The 15411-nt window shown below is 45.9% G+C and overlaps 1 protein-coding gene across 5 annotated transcripts in view; it reads right to left on the bottom strand.

Moving 5' to 3' along the window:
- Actn4 (actinin alpha 4) overlaps positions 1-15170 on the bottom strand; it is a 77080-nt gene extending 61910 nt beyond the window's left edge. For 2 of the 5 annotated variants that reach the window (XM_004636785.2, XM_023721644.1), the window contains exon 1: positions 14893-15170. In XM_004636785.2, coding sequence (XP_004636842.1) covers positions 14893-15054 — 162 coding nt within the window. In that variant the 5' untranslated portion in view covers positions 15055-15170. The remainder of the gene's footprint in view (positions 1-14892) is intronic. The other 3 variants (XM_004636787.2, XM_004636786.3, XM_012515936.2) reach the window with 3 other exon arrangements.
- Positions 15171-15411: the final 241 nt, after the last annotated feature.

The following is a 15411-nucleotide window of genomic DNA, read 5'->3' as shown; positions in this document are numbered from 1 at the left end:
AAACAAAGCCAGGCACGGTGGAGCATGTCTATAATTCCAGCACTCAGTGAGGCTGTGCCAGGAGGATCACTGCAAGTTCAAGACCAGCCTGGGCTATAAAGTGAGCTCAAGACCAGTCTAAACTGCATATAGTGCGACCCTGTCATAAAAAGACAATAAATAAAATAAATAAATAAGAAATCAAGGAAGGAAGCAAGCAAGCAAGCATGCATGCATTTCCTGGGACGGGAACTCTAAAATTCCACAAGCCAGCTCTAAGGCCATTTATTTTTAAAGAGTGTAGCACCTGGAGGTTTAGCTTGGCAGACAGGCAATAATAAATTCTTAAGGAGTACAATTCTGGGCTACCCTCACAGCACAATACCACCAGTGGTATACCCAGCAGCCAGCCTCCCAGCTCTTCTGTGTTCTCAGAACACCCATCCCCACTTTGAGCAGTCACTGGGAGGAAAAAGCAATGTGCAGTCCCATGCGCTCTGAGAAGCTACAAAGGCACAAGGCCTGAAGAGAACCTGGTACCTAAGAGAATCTCCCTGTTCCTCTTTGTTTGAAACCATGCTTATTTTGAAAAACTATCCAAGAGGTGAAAGCAAACAAACCAACCAGTAGCCAGAGCACACTCCCAAGCAGGAAGTGACTGGCTGACCACCTACTCTGTCTAGGAAAGCAGCAGGACCAAGATTCACATCCTGGGGCCCTGCTACTCAGAGGTCCATGGAGGTTTAAGAATGAGCATGGTACACACCCCTAAAGCCTGAAGGTCCCACAAAGACAATGCACACTGTGGGAAGAACATATAGGACTCCCTCACAGCTGCAAACATGACCCACTCATACTTGCCCCCAGAAACCTGCCCACAGATGAGCAAAGGCCAGCCCCTCTTACACACTCACCTCCTTTATGAACGTTTCCATGACTGACCCCACCTGCCCTTATTCACCCCTTTCCTCTCCTGGGACACAGCTACAGTGCTGTGGGCTTGTCAGGGTGCCGCTTACACTCAGTGTCCTCCTGAGGTCTCATGTGGCTTTGCTCTCTCTCCAACCACACTGTGAGCTTCTTGAGAGCATGGGCCGGGTCTCCGGTTTCTCTCATACCCCCAAAGGCACAGCACAGGGCCCTGCATTGCAGAGGGGCCCAATGAGGGCTGCTGTCTGGCCCTGGCGGTCATGTTTCTACCTAGTGCTGGACTCCAGAGTCCATGAAGCCCTAACTCATGTTACACAAGAAGCTGGTTGGCTATGAAATGCAGACTCACTCTGGTGAGTGGGTAGCAGTAGTCTTCTGGCTACCCAAGAGAAGACTTTCAAAGGACCCTCACATATTTACAGTGTGATAGGAAGAGGCAGTTTTGCTCCAACATTTTCTGTCTGTAACAACTTGAAAGAAACAGGTTCAGCTCAGTATAAATGCATAATAAGCCATCCACCATGGAAACTTAAGAGCTGTCTCCCATGTGAGATAGGACTCAATATATTCTGACATATTTTCCATTGACATAGAACTTTTTCTTCTATTATATTTATTTATTTATTGGATATAGGGTCTCACTACCTTTCTCATTGCTGGGGTTACAGGAATGCACTACCCACCCAGTTTTGGGGCCGGCACAGCATATGGTACCAGAGATTGAACTCAGGGTCTTGCACCTGCTGAGCTACCTCCCCAGCCCTACCTTAGACTTTCTTTCTTTCTCTCGTTTTTTATGTATTTGGTACAGGGGTCTCACTACACAGCTTGGAGTTGTAGTGATCCTCCTGTTTTTCAGCCTCCCCAGGATTACAAGGCATGTCACCACGCCCAGACTCAGTTACCTCAGCATGCCTGAGGGTGGGGCCAGAGCAGCTTGTAGTACCAAGGATTGAACCCCAGTCCCTGTGCTTGCCTAAGCAGGCCCTTAGTCCACTGAACTACCTCGCCGACCCTGCCACAGATTTTTTTTTTTTTTTGCATACTTTCAACAAACTGTATAAAGCAGAAGTTTTATTTTCACATTTCAGGGGATGTGGATAAATACACACACACACACACACACACACACACACACCCCTCCCCTCCCCTCCTATATAGCTACTTAAAAGATTTAACAAGTTCACAGGGAGGGGAATGCTGCCAGGAGAGTAGAAACCTTGCCATGTTCTTTCTGGGCGAAGCAGCAGCAATAGCTGTGCCACTACAGAATACTTCATATTCAGTTGCTCTCTGCATCTTGTGGACAAGGTAGATGTCTGTGATCTACCCTGCCCCAGGGAAGGGCAGGGAGAATTCCAGCCCAAGTTCATGATACAATAGGGAAACCTTCTGTTAAGTGCTGTGTACAGAGGGAGGAATGCTATTCTGTGTGTATAATGGTGGTGGGGTTCTTGAGACAAGATCTCGATCAGATCAGGCCGACCTTGAATTTACTAAGTAACCAGGCTGCCTCAAACCTGCTGCAATCCTCCTGCCCCAGCCTCCAGAGTGCTTGATTACTGGACTGGCACGCCCAGGCTGGAGGCAAGAATGCTTCTGATAGCCCAAAGCTGTCACTGCTCCTCCCACTCTTGAGTAAAAGCTACAAAACTAGTCTGACAAGTTGCAGCTTGAAATGGAGAGCCACAGGCCCAAAGAAATCTTTGTGTTCTAGACTGGTTTCCAGTGCTGTGTAGAAAGTTGAATGCCTCAGAATGAATCAGCCTGCATGTCTCTCACTGAACCAGAACTACCTTGCCTCCACTTGACTAAAAGGAAATACTGAATAGAAGGGAAAAGAATTTACAAAGGAGGGGACCTAGTAAGAAAGCAAGATTAATAATCAGACATCTAACTTTGAGTAGGGACACTCAACATTTAAAAATTCAAGTGAGAGGCTGGGGAAATGGCTCAGTAGAATAAGCGCTTGCCTGACAAGCGCAAGGGTCTGAGTTCAAATCCCTGGTTCTGAAAAAAAAAAAAAAAAAATCAAGTGGCTTCTTTATAGAATTAGGGGACATCATAACTTTTTCACATGACACAATTTAAGCTTTCTGAAAAGAATACACTACAAAGCCATGAGTACACAGTGCTGTAAAACTCCAGATTCAAATGTTACCAAGACTTTAATCAAACACAGGTGCCTAGTGCAGCAATGATGACAGAGATAATTGAAGCTTATGGTTTAATGTTCTCTAGTCCTGGACTTCCCACTTTAGAAGTCTGGTTTGGCCTGTCCGGGAAGCCTGGGAGAAAAAGGGGTATATTATGCCAGTCCTTGAAGTAAGAGGCTTCTGACTTACTAGGCTTAATCTAGAGCTCCCTCAAGCACTCCTGACAACAAAACTCAGATCTACCTGGCTGTGCGCATCTCTTCCCCCTCCCTGCCCCTTCCAGTCTGGCCTTGCCTGGGCACTCACTCGGTTCCCCCTGACGGGAACAACTCTCCCTACTACTTTTAATGCTCCATCTTATTCTTATTCTTATTTTCTCTTATTCTTTAAGAAACAGCTGAATCCCATCTCTTCAGACTTTCCTCTCCAGTTAAAGTACCCTTTCTGCACCCTGCTACCCTTACTTTCCTCTCCAAAACCATTCCTGGTCACTGGACTACAGCGTAGTGTAGGAATGAGTATAAACTTGAAGCTGACCCTTCAAGTCTGAAGTCCTGGACCAGTGGCTTAACCATCCACAGGTCCACTTCTGCACACATTCTGAAGAGTAATAACACCTACTTCATGAGGTGAGCTGTATCTCACAGGCATGTCAATCTGTCCATAAGAAGCACTGAGATGTGTCTTACACAAAGTAAAATACTATAATGTTTAAGTCACTTTTTTATTTATAGGTTTTTTGTTTGTTTGTTTTGTGGAACCAGGGATTGAACTCGGACCCTTGCACATGTCAGGCAAGCGCTTATTCTGAGCTATCTCCCCGGTCCCTCAAGTCTGCCTCATCAACTTGTGAGCACATCAAAAACATACAGAAAAAGAGACGGAGGGACCGTGGAGATAGCTCAGTAGAATAGGCGCTTGCCTGGCAAAAGCAAAGCCCTGAGTTCAATCCCCTGTACCGCAAAAAAAAAAGAAAAAGAAAAAAAAGAGATGGAGAATGGTTTGCATTTGGTCATCTGACTTCCTTGGTGGTCACTATCCAAAGACCCTCACAGTCTCAAGTAACTGAACTTACACAGCTCTAAGTCTCATGTTTAAACTATGCTTGGAATGTTTGATAGGAACATGCATTTATTTTTAGGCAAGAAACTTGTCTCCTAAGCTAACCCTATGGCCCCAGAGCAGTCCGTTATTTGGCAAGGATTGCTCTGTGCTTGTTTATTGAAGAGACCTAAAGTTTTCTCAAGTCTCAAGTAGCTGCTCAGAGATCTCAGGGCACTGTGAGTCTGTTACCTTTATGATCAAAGCCTGTTCCCTCTGGAATTTCCGAGGTGGTTCTGTTCAGAGGGTAGGAGCAGAGGGACCACTCCCTCTGCTTATCTTTTGCAGCTTTGAGCCATGACCTATTAACAATTCCTAAATTGGTTAACAGCTCTCAGATGACTGAATTCTCTTCCATGGGTTGTCCCTTGTTGAGCCAGGAAAGTTACAAAGGGAGAAAAAAAAATTAGTTTCAAAAAATTGCCAAGTAGGCCCTTCCCTAACTGGTCTAGGCATTTCCTCTCACTCTATCAGAAGATACAGTCCTGGATGACTAAAGCCCATATCCTGAAAAAGACATTGTGATGCAGGCCTTTCTGTTTAGCGGTAAGTCAAATCCTACCACAGTCTTGGCAGCACAGCTCAAATATTCAAAAGAAAAAAAAAAGTAATTGCCTTACAGTCCTGGTGATGTTTACTGTCTGGATACTTTCCAGGATTTGAAAATCTGAATCATGACTGGTTAGCAGACACCCTGTAAGAAGGGTCGATTCATCAGACTAACCTTAAAACCAGCCCGGCAAGTAGGCTGCTCCCAGACATTTTGGATTCTGAAACCAAGTTTACTTCATAGGCCAGACCTGGAAGATCATACAAGTCTTAAAGTAAAAACTGAAACATGAAAACCCGACCCTTCCAAATGTGAGCAACAAAAAAGAAAGGGAAAAAAAGAATGTAAGCTGGGCCCAGTAACAGCTAAAGAAGCATTTGTGAAAGCACTTAACAGTTTCAGACACATAGTTTAATGGGAAGCCACTCATTTTCTTAAAGTAAAAGAGGGGAGTGATGGGGAGGAAAAGGGCTATTTACTGTCAAGAGTTGGGAGGGTGTGTCTTTTTTAAAAAACTATTACTTGGGGGCCGGGGAGATGGCTCAGTAGAATAAGCGCTTCCCTGGCAAGCGCAAGGGCCTGAGTTCAATCCCTGGTTCCACCAAAAAAAAAAAAAAAAACAAAAACAAAAAAACCTATTACTTGTACTTCAGATTTGCTAGAAACTTAAGATTTTTTAATTGTCAATGTTTGCAAAAGCAGGCAAAAGATGCAGACACATTTTGCCATCTGCCCTATTAACAAGAAGTCACATAGTTAAGTCCAACTCTAAATGCCTAGAGCAGTGGTGGTGAACCTATGGCTTGTGTGGCTGTCATCACAGTTCTAAAAGGTTCAGCCACACTGGCCTAAAGAAAATGTACATGGACTGGCTACAAAGGCATCAGCTGCTTCAAAGGCACATCCTGTTACCAATAAAATAGTATAGTGGCCCAACCCTTCACCAGAGGACAGAGACCCATCCCTTCCTTCCCAAGATGGGCACTGGGAGGGAGGATATTATCTCAGATCATGTCACTGTAACTTTTTAATATTTATTTATTTATTTTTGAGACAGGGTCTTGTTACGTAGTTCGGGCTGGCCTCAAAGAGATCCTCCTGCCTCAGTCTGCTGAATGCTGGGATTAAAGGCATGCACTACTCTGTCTGGTGAACAGCAACTTTTCTCAACCAACTGACCCAACATTCCATCATTAGCACTGCCTCTGGACATAGTGGCACTCCCTAAAACAGTAAATAGACAACACACTTTTGATGGTAAACTAAATACCTTTTTACTCACACCTTTTACTCAGATCCAGATTTAGATCTCAGAGCACAGATGTGTTAACCTTTATACCTGCACAGGATGAAGTCAGCTTCTAGCATTTCCTTTGGTTCTTGGTCATGAAAAGCCTGTTCTGATAATTCAAGGTGTAGACTCTGATTTTGATACTCCTTCCAACAGTGTCCTAGTGATGCGTGGATGCTGAGTCATCTGCAAGCTTCTTTCCATGACTTTCTCCTAACTTCAGACTGGTTTTTCTCCGCCCTCAAACTGAAGCACAGAAGAGAGAGGTGTGCATCTACTTCAATTCCTGCTATGCCCTCCCTCATTCTGGATGGCTGCTATAGTTAAGACATTCTTAGAACTGAAATCAAGTCATTACTACTCAGAAGGTGAAATGAACTCAATCTTGAGCTTTTAGCAGATTAAAAAACTAAATGTGCTTGCTCCCCCTTTGGACGTGGTGGAGTAAGACACTGGCTATTTCCGATCCACTGTGGCTTCCACCCACTCTCAAAAGTCATCAGATGGGGTAAAAGATGAAAAGGAAAACCCACTAGAAAGCCGGCGACAGACATCACTCAATCCTACACCTTGGGGGTGGGGTGGGGCTTAAAAAGCATAAAACAAACCACAAAGTCTTCTTTATTCCTGCCTGAAGCCCAACACACAAATGCTATTGTACTGCTGTGTTCTAGCATCCCATTCAATCACTGCAACACCACAATGATACTTCCCAAGTCAATTTTACTGTGCTCCACAGAGCCACAACTGCCACTTCCAACTCCTTCTGCTCCCTGTCCACTGGAACACAAGAAATGCATTCTGCTCTGATATTTAGAAGAAAACATTTAAATAGCTTTTCTTAACTCAGCAGCAAAGTACAGCTTTCCTTTCAGAATGTAGAGCTCAGATATCCCATGGGACAACAGTATGTTTTACTTACAGGAGCAGCCAAACTTTAAACTAAAAGCATGAGAAGCAAATGATAAAAACCCACAATTCTTACATTTACAATGTGGCCTGGCTTCTTAAAAATTGAAACGTGAAAAAAAAAAAAATTAAATGCGAAAAAGCCCTAATACTTGAAAGCAAAGATGGATAAAATCATCCAACCATGAGCAGTATATTCATTTTTTTTCTTTCTTTCTTTCTTTTTTTTTCTTTTTTTTTTTCTTTTTGGCAGAACCAGGGATTGAACTCAGGCCCTTGCACTTGCCAGGGAAGCATTTATTCTACTGAGCCATCTCCCCGGCCCCTAGTATGTTCAATTCTTGATTGGCAAGATGGTGCAAAGGGCAAGGGACTATGTGTTCTGGATAAGTCACTGTCCCGCTTACCTCCACAGATGTTTCCAGGGTCATGGAGAAGTTTTTCCAAGTGTAGCATGTAAAATGGGAGATTTTCAAAATTATCCACATGCTAAATGAAACCTTCTAACACCCTGAAAGGGTTAATCCCTTTGACTTGTAAGCCTGGTGATTTCAAAGAAAAGGTCTCAGCTTGTTACTGGGGGTCTTTGACACCTCAGCATCACAAGTCAATCTCTGCCTGGCAAGCGTATGTATATGGCACTGGCCCCGACGTTGAGCTGACCATTACAACTGGGCATGGTAGCACATGCCTGTAATACCAGCACTAGGGAGGCTGAGAGAGGAAGTTTACTACAGTCCAAGTTGCACAGCAAGACCCTGCACCAAATACATACATATATAAATAGATTTTTATTTATTAAAATAAAAATAATTTTATTTTATTTTGCAGAACCGGGGATTGAACTCAGGCCCTTGCGCTTGCCAGGCAAGTACTTACTCCACTGAGCTATCACCCTGGCTCCTAGATGTTGAAAAAGAAATGGCTAGTTGAGGGCTGGGGAGATGGCTCAGTGGAATAAGCGCTTCCCTAGCAAGCACAAGAGTCTGAGTTCAATCCCCGGTAAAAAAAAAAATGGCTACTTGAAGAGAAAAAAAAAAAAAAAAAAAAGGGGGGGGGGTCAAATCTCTTTAGCTAAAATTCAGCAACACTGTCTTGCCTTCAATAGTTTGGCTTTTTTTTTTTTCAGCTTTCTATTTAAGATCAGCAACACCAGGTTTTCCATTTAGCACCCTCATACCAATTTTCCTTTTAACAGTTAAGATTCCCAGAAATAAATAAATATTAAAGTGGCTTAATGATAATTATTAAGTATATAAAAATAAAAGTGAGCATGGAAAAACCACACTGATGTTGAAAAAGTAGAAGAAAAAAAAAATTTTTTTAAAAAGGGCCGGGGAGATGGCTCAGTGGAATAAGTGCTTCCCTGGCAAGCGCAAGGGCCTGAGTTCAAGCGCTGGTTCCGCCAAAAAAAAAAAAGAAAAAAGAAAAAAGAAAAAGTACACACCAGGGCCAGCAAGATAGCTTAGTGATCTAAAGTACCTGCTTAGGCAAGCTTAGGCAAAGTGCAGGAACCAACGTTTGGGTACAGCTACGCCAGCCCTGCCCCCCAGGTGGGCTGAGTGGGACATATACACACACATGCAGAGCAGACACCAGCATAGGCAGAGTAGTCTGGTTTGGAGCAGTGCATGTGACACATTTGTAATCCTAGTACTCAGGAGGCTGAGGCAGGAGAATTAGCAGTTCAAGGGTGCCCGGACTATATAGTCTTAAAAAAAGGAATGTTGTGACTGGGGGGAACCACTGTCCTGTCCTTCCTAGAAACACAGGATGGTTCCTCACTCTTGAGGGGGAGAGGTTATGGGGAAAGTCTCCCCACAGGAAGAAAGGAACAGCAACAGGTGGCAAAAACAGCAAATCCCAAGTAAATCCAATCTGCTGGCTTTTAGATAACATTTCAATATATCACATCTAAGGAAAAGATCACTGGCCTCTCTCAGAGGAACTGTAGGTTGAAAGAAATGGAAGGGCAACCATGTCACAGCAGGCAGCATTTGGACTTTTGTGGCCATTCTAACTTAATGCCTCTGTTGTTTACAATGGGGGGAGGGGCTAACACAACCAAAAAAGCACAACACCAAAACAAATGTCTCAGGGATTTTTATAATGCTAGTGAGACTTACAATATAGGATAAAGTTTTCCAAGGGCACTTTTGCCTTTTAAATGTGTAACTTTCTAGCAGAGTCCTGTTCCTTTACTTGCCAGCCAACAGGTTTACCCATCCCCCAACCCTACAAGATCAATCTGTTAAGTGGAAGCTGGAATTTCAAATGGTTTGGTTTTTCTTTAATACACTGAACCCTACACTCCTTGATACCTGGGATACCGACTAAAATGTAACTCATAAACCTTGTTGAAGAAAAGTGATACTCGTTGCCACATTCAGACACTCTATAACAAACTCTGGCGCCTACACTGCCAACACTGTAAAACTAAGTTTCCTTATAACTCTTCTTTGATGTTTCAAAGTTTAAACCGGTTCTAAAGGAGACTAATCTTGGGCTCTCAAACTACTAATGAAATAAAGACTTCTTTCACACTTGCATGGATGAAGTTATTTGTATCTGCTCTAGTAGAGACTTCCGTCCACCCTTTAATGGGTCAGTGTTTCAGTTCCCGCAGCCATTGAATTACCGACTTGCTTGCTATCACTTGCCTCTTATTAGCATGAAAAAAGAAAAGGAGAGGAAAAGTGTTAAACAAGGTAACATGAGTGTTTTGTTAGGCTGTAAACTAAATATATAAATAAAGGGAACTGGGGGCTGGGGAGATGGCTCAGTGGAATAAGTGCTTCCCTGGCAAGCGCAAGGGCCTGAGTTCTAATCCCTGGTTCCGAGAAAAAAGAAAAAAATAAATAAAGGAAACTGAGGTAAGAAGGGAGTTTAATATGACTACTGAGAATATAGACATCACTGAGTAAAACAAAACAAGGGGAAAGCTGGAGGAAACACTAATCTAGAATATACTAAGGGCCAGGGAAGGGGGTGAGATCAACATGTCACTCTTCTGGCTATTCAGAAACTTAAATGAGTAAGGAGTGCTAAAGTAAATAGCTGTTCCCTAATTTTCCTTCCTTTCTTCCCTTCAAAAGGTAGGAGCAGCAGCCACAGCAACAACTATTTCTAAAGATCCCTAGAATGGATGTAGTCAAAGGCTTGTGCAATTCCCAGCACACTATAAATCAGTATAGCGAAAGCCTAAAGTGTTCATCTCAACAGTCTCAAATTCCCTGGGCCTTCCCAAATCAATTCTTTTTTGGTTCCATTCTCCATGTTGTCATCTGTTAGACAGCACTGGCAGATAACTTGTCCTACACACTATGCACTCAGTTAACTCTGAAAAAGGTGCTGTCTGGTCAAAGTCTGCCATAACTAGAGAACGCCCAAATGACAGAACTCTCCACCCAGAGGCTTTTCTAGACTGGAATCTAGGCTGGTCCCTGCTCCCTGTGGCCCATTCTGATTAAGAGAACATGCTGAGAGTACAACTCTACCCTTTTTAAAAATTATTTTTAAAATTATTTATTTGATACACGGTCTTACTACACAGTTCAGACTCGTAGTAATCCTCCTACCTCATCCTCCCCAGCACTGGGATAACGGGCATGTGCCACCAAGCCCGGTTTGGGGACTGGCATGGCATACCTGGGGTTCTGGGGCCTGCATGGCATATGGTACCAGGGATCGAACCCAGGTCCTTGTGCTTGCCAGGCAGGCGCTTAGACCATTGAGCTATCTCCCCAGCCCAAGTCTACCTTTTAATTCACTTTCCTGACTGCATCTTACCTGGATATTTAGACCCAACCTCACTTCCTGGACTGTTTTCTCCAGCGTTTTTACCCAGCTTTCCAACAAGGCAGCCCACACGCAGCCTGGCAACTGGCTACCATTAAAAGATAGCTTGTAGCACCGGTTCCAACTGGAAGGTAAATCAGCTCCCTGCTGCCAAGGTAGCCTTCCTGTTGGCCTGGGAGACCAGAAGCAGGGAGGGTGTTTCAAAAGGTAGAGGGCAATCCCAGGCCCACACCCTGAACCACCTAAAATTAGGTGAAGTGGCAGACACCACTAACAGCAACCAGATCTCAGTGTGAGCTCCCAGGTCATCCTCCAATACCTACTGCTTCAGTCATTAGAAAAATCATTTTAAAACATTTTCAAAATAATAAATAAAATATTTTCTGAGAAAAAGAAAGAATGCTAGCAGCGAGTAGCTGTCCCCACGCAGCTCCCAAGAGGACATGCAGCATTTAACTTGTCCCCTTCACATATGTAGTCTTCATTTCTGGAAGCTGGATTTAGTAACTTTTTTTGGTAAGCATATTATTCAATTTTAAAAACTCCTAAGGACCTGTTATTCTTAGCCAGGAAAGCAATTAAGAGTAATGGAACAAAATAATGATTATTTTAGGACTTCCATCAAAGAAAGAGAGGAAGACAGACACACAGAGACAGAGAGAAACAGACAGAGGGCAGGGAGAGAGTAAGGACTGACCTACTCTGGGGAAAAACAAAAATCAGAACTTTCAAATAATTAACTTGTACCTAAAAGAGCCCAAGCCAAAGGTCAGGGTCTAAACACTGAGGCCATGCAAATAAAGATCTTCCAATGAACAAACAGGCTTAGCAAGTAAGGTCTGTCCTCTTGCTGCGATGAGAAGTCACGGGGTAACTCTCAAAAGATCTCACTCTAACCCGGGTGTGGTGGTACAGGCCTGTAATCTCAGCACTCAGAAGGCTGAGGCAAGAGGACTGCTGTGAATTTGAGGCCAAGTGGATTCAAGGCCAGTTTGAACTACATAGCAAGACTGTCTCAAAAACAAAAGAACAAACAAAAAGATCTCAGCCTTTCATGAAAGCAGGGCATACCAGGGCTACTCAGGCCCCTTTCAGAAACTGAGAAGGGGTACCATGGACTCTAATTGCTCAAGAATGCCTGTAATCCCAGCTACTCTGGAGGCTAAAGAGGGAGGATCACCTGAATCCAGGACATATTTTTCCTTTCTTAAAGACCAAACCAGTCCTTCATCCCGCCCCCCAGGAAAATATTCCAAGCCTTCCCGTGTAAAAACTGTTGTGTAACCTACTTATTAGCTATCGCCTTGGGGCCCCTGGAAGTCAGAGCAAAGGGCATCCAGTAGATATGAGACGCTCTTTGAGTTGGGCCAACCCTTGCTTCAGCTGTTCTGGACACAGGATTCAGAGTACATGAGTATGTATGCACCAGACCGGCACTCTCTCTATGCCTAGTGGGTTGGCCTTGGAGAGGCAAGCAGAACTATCTGTCATTCCCTAAAGCAACACCACACCATAAAAACAGACCAGCCAGACTGTTTGGGGTGAGGGTGGAGGGTTCTCTTGGAAGAGAATGGCATGAAATGGTATACTCCTTTCCATTGCTCATTCCCTCAAGTCATAAAGGAGACTCCTTACCCTATGGGGGAAAGGGCACAGAGATAAAACAACATATTTCCCCTACAGAACATCTAAGTGTACATATTTGCTGGAATAGGGACAACTAAGACCTGGTCCTTACTATGAGAATCTAATGCAGCTGATTTTAGAGGACACTGTGAGCCACCCTTTCCCGCAAACTTGTCTGGCCCTGGAGGAAGGGAGCTGAGGTGCAGGAAGGAGAATGACACATGCATGGAGGCCTTGGGGTTCCGGTGGACCTGGTTCCCACCCAGAGTTCAGTGTACCAGCCTCACCCTGTGGGCAAGGGAGACTATAACCACGAAGGACACACCCTAACTCTCAGGAGGGAGGAGAAAAAAAGCTAGCAAAAAGAGTCACTTGGGGAGTGGTAGACGACAGGAAAAGGAAGGACTCCTATTAGCACCACCTGAGAAAAAAGGGCTGGGGCTGATTTTTCCCAAGCTCCTAGAGATGGAGAAGACAGATCTAAGGCACTCTCAAAAATGACACTGCGCCCCCCCCCCCCAATTTTCCAAGCTTCTTGGCAATCCTCAGCCTTTTCCAACCCTGCACTGCCCCAAGCAATAAATAATTATTGGGGCTCCAGACTGATCTCCCCTTCCCCCCCAAATGCATTTTGGCTATCTTAACATGTCCACCCTGAGATAGGTGGGGCAATGGCAAAGGACACCACCCCAGGAAGCCACCACCACCCTCCTCCCTCCCATTAGGCCTGATGCGTACATTCAAGCTGACGTTGGTAATTTAGCCAAGGTTATGCCAGGCCCCACCTCGGGCTGCCCTGGAAAAGTTCCTCCTCCCACTTTCTCTGCCAGCCTCCAGACTGGGCTGCCTGTGCCCAGCCCCAGAACACCAACTTGTGCCCACAACACACTTCCAGTCATTCTCCACTTTACAGTCTGTCCCCATGATCCTGAAAAATCTCCACCTAACTCCTCTCCCACAGCCTCAGAGCCTTCATCCAAAGCCCCACGTCCACACACATCCACAATGGTGGAAACTCTGAGGGTCCTTTAGATAACTTTGCTCATTATACAAATAATAATTACTCTGACAGATCAAGGATTTCGCATAAGGCCACAGGGCTGATTAGTAGCAAATATGAAAGGAACATTCAGATCTCCATAACATTAAATACTTCTAACTTTAAGAACTTCTCACTGTCTTTACACAGCACCCTCTGTACACCCCCTCCCCACACATGCCCACTCAACATGCTCCTTTCTTTAGCTCTTCCCACACACCTTCAAACCCTCTCCTTGGATCACTCAGAGCTCCCTCTCTCAACCATGGTAGATTATCCGCCCCCAACACACCAACACTCTCCCTGGGCCTCCCGCTATACCTCTGAAGTCCCTTTCACTCCTGTGAGTCCTCCAAGCTGCTTCCAAACCCCAAAGTAAACCAGAAAACACATTCTACTTTAGGATTCCTTTACACTACCCCTCCCTGACCAAAATGACAAAATTCTCCCTGGACTCTTACCTCTTCTTCCCAAAATACCCTGTTTCTTTTTTGAGTCTCTTCATCACACCTTTACTTTCTAAGGAGATTTCATTTTCCTAAACTAACCTCCCTCCCACCCTCCGCCATTCCAGAGCACATTCCCTCCCACCGATCTCACCTTCTCCTCAGGCTCTTTCCACCCTTTGCTGAGCTTCCCAACCTCACCAACTTTCCGGAAAATCCTCTTTAAAATATCTCCATTACCGTTTCCCCCTTTAGCTTCTCCATCATTTGATCTTTCAATCGCTTCTTTTCTGCACAAGCACCCCATATAAATCTCACTCCTCCAAAAACATCTTATTTACAGGTCCCTAACTTCTCCCGTCAGCACCGCACCTGACCTCTAACCCGAGAGACCTCCTTAGCACTCCTACCCACTCCCACACCTTTTTCAGACCTTTTCCCCTTAGCTTTCATCTTCCCAGGCTCCTACTAGGGAGCTCTTGTGTCTCAGCAGACCCAACAACCCCTTCACTGGTCCCCCCACTCCACCTTCTGATTTTCTGACTCTTCGTCTCTACTGAACCCCCGCCTAGCCTACGGCTCCCCCAGTTGGGGTCTTCTTCAAACTTTCTGGATTCCAAACAATCCCCTCTATACTCGCGCTCCGGTATCTCTCATTCCACGTTGGCCCACAAATTCCCCTCCCAGGCTCCGTCTTCCATTCAGCCCTCTCAACCCGTGCTCTGACACTGGATCCCGCCTCAAACCCCAATTCCATTATAGCCTCTCGGTCTCCTCAGTTCTCCCAGTTCCCCGCCCAGACCCTCCAAACCATCGCCAGGCATCCTGGTTCCTTCTCGTAGATTCCCATATTCTCTACCCCGGGAACAATTCTTTTTCAGATGCCCAGTTCCTTCCGCAGGCTCTACGATTTCTTTTCAGGACTTCAAAGCCCCCGCCAGGCCCGCCAATTCCTCCTCGGAACTCTCAATTCGCGTCACACCCTCCAATTCCCTCTCCAGACCCCCGACCTCCTGCCCGGCGCGCCCGGCCTCCCGAGGAAGCCCCCCGCCACCCGCCCCTCACACCTTGCGCTGCTGCTTCTCCCAGGCCGGGTCCAACAGCAGGTCCCGGTCCCAGTCGTCCTCTTGGGCCATGTAGTCGCCCATGCCACCCCCGCCGCCAGCGCCATTGCCCGCGCTGCTGGGGCCGTACTGGTACGACTGGTTCGCCGCGTGGTAGTCCACCATTCCGCCGCCTCTCGCTCGACCACCAGCCCGTCCGCTGCCGCCTAAGCTCCCGCCCCTATGCCGGAGCCTCCGCCGCCGCGGCTTTAGCTGCTTCAGCCCGCCCTCGTATGCGCTTGCGCGCTGCCACCGCGCCTGCGCACCGCACCTCCGCCGCCGCCCTCCCGCGCGCGCGCACCTGACGGTCCGAGACCGCCGCCGCCCGCCCACCGCCGCCCCGCCCCCGGCCCCAGGAGCTCGGCGCCTGCGCAGAATTCAATTTTCCATTCCCTTCCACGCGGGTACGAGCCGGGCCCGTTCTCGCGCGTGCACGCGCACGTCATTCGTTTGTGGGCTGGGCCAAATCGTGAATGATTCATA

The sequence above is a fragment of the Octodon degus genome, unplaced genomic scaffold (assembly GCF_000260255.1).
Source record: "Octodon degus isolate 3935 unplaced genomic scaffold, OctDeg1.0 scaffold00083, whole genome shotgun sequence".
Lineage (NCBI taxonomy): Eukaryota > Metazoa > Chordata > Mammalia > Rodentia > Octodontidae > Octodon > Octodon degus.
This window is presented reverse-complemented; position numbering and strand designations above follow the sequence as displayed.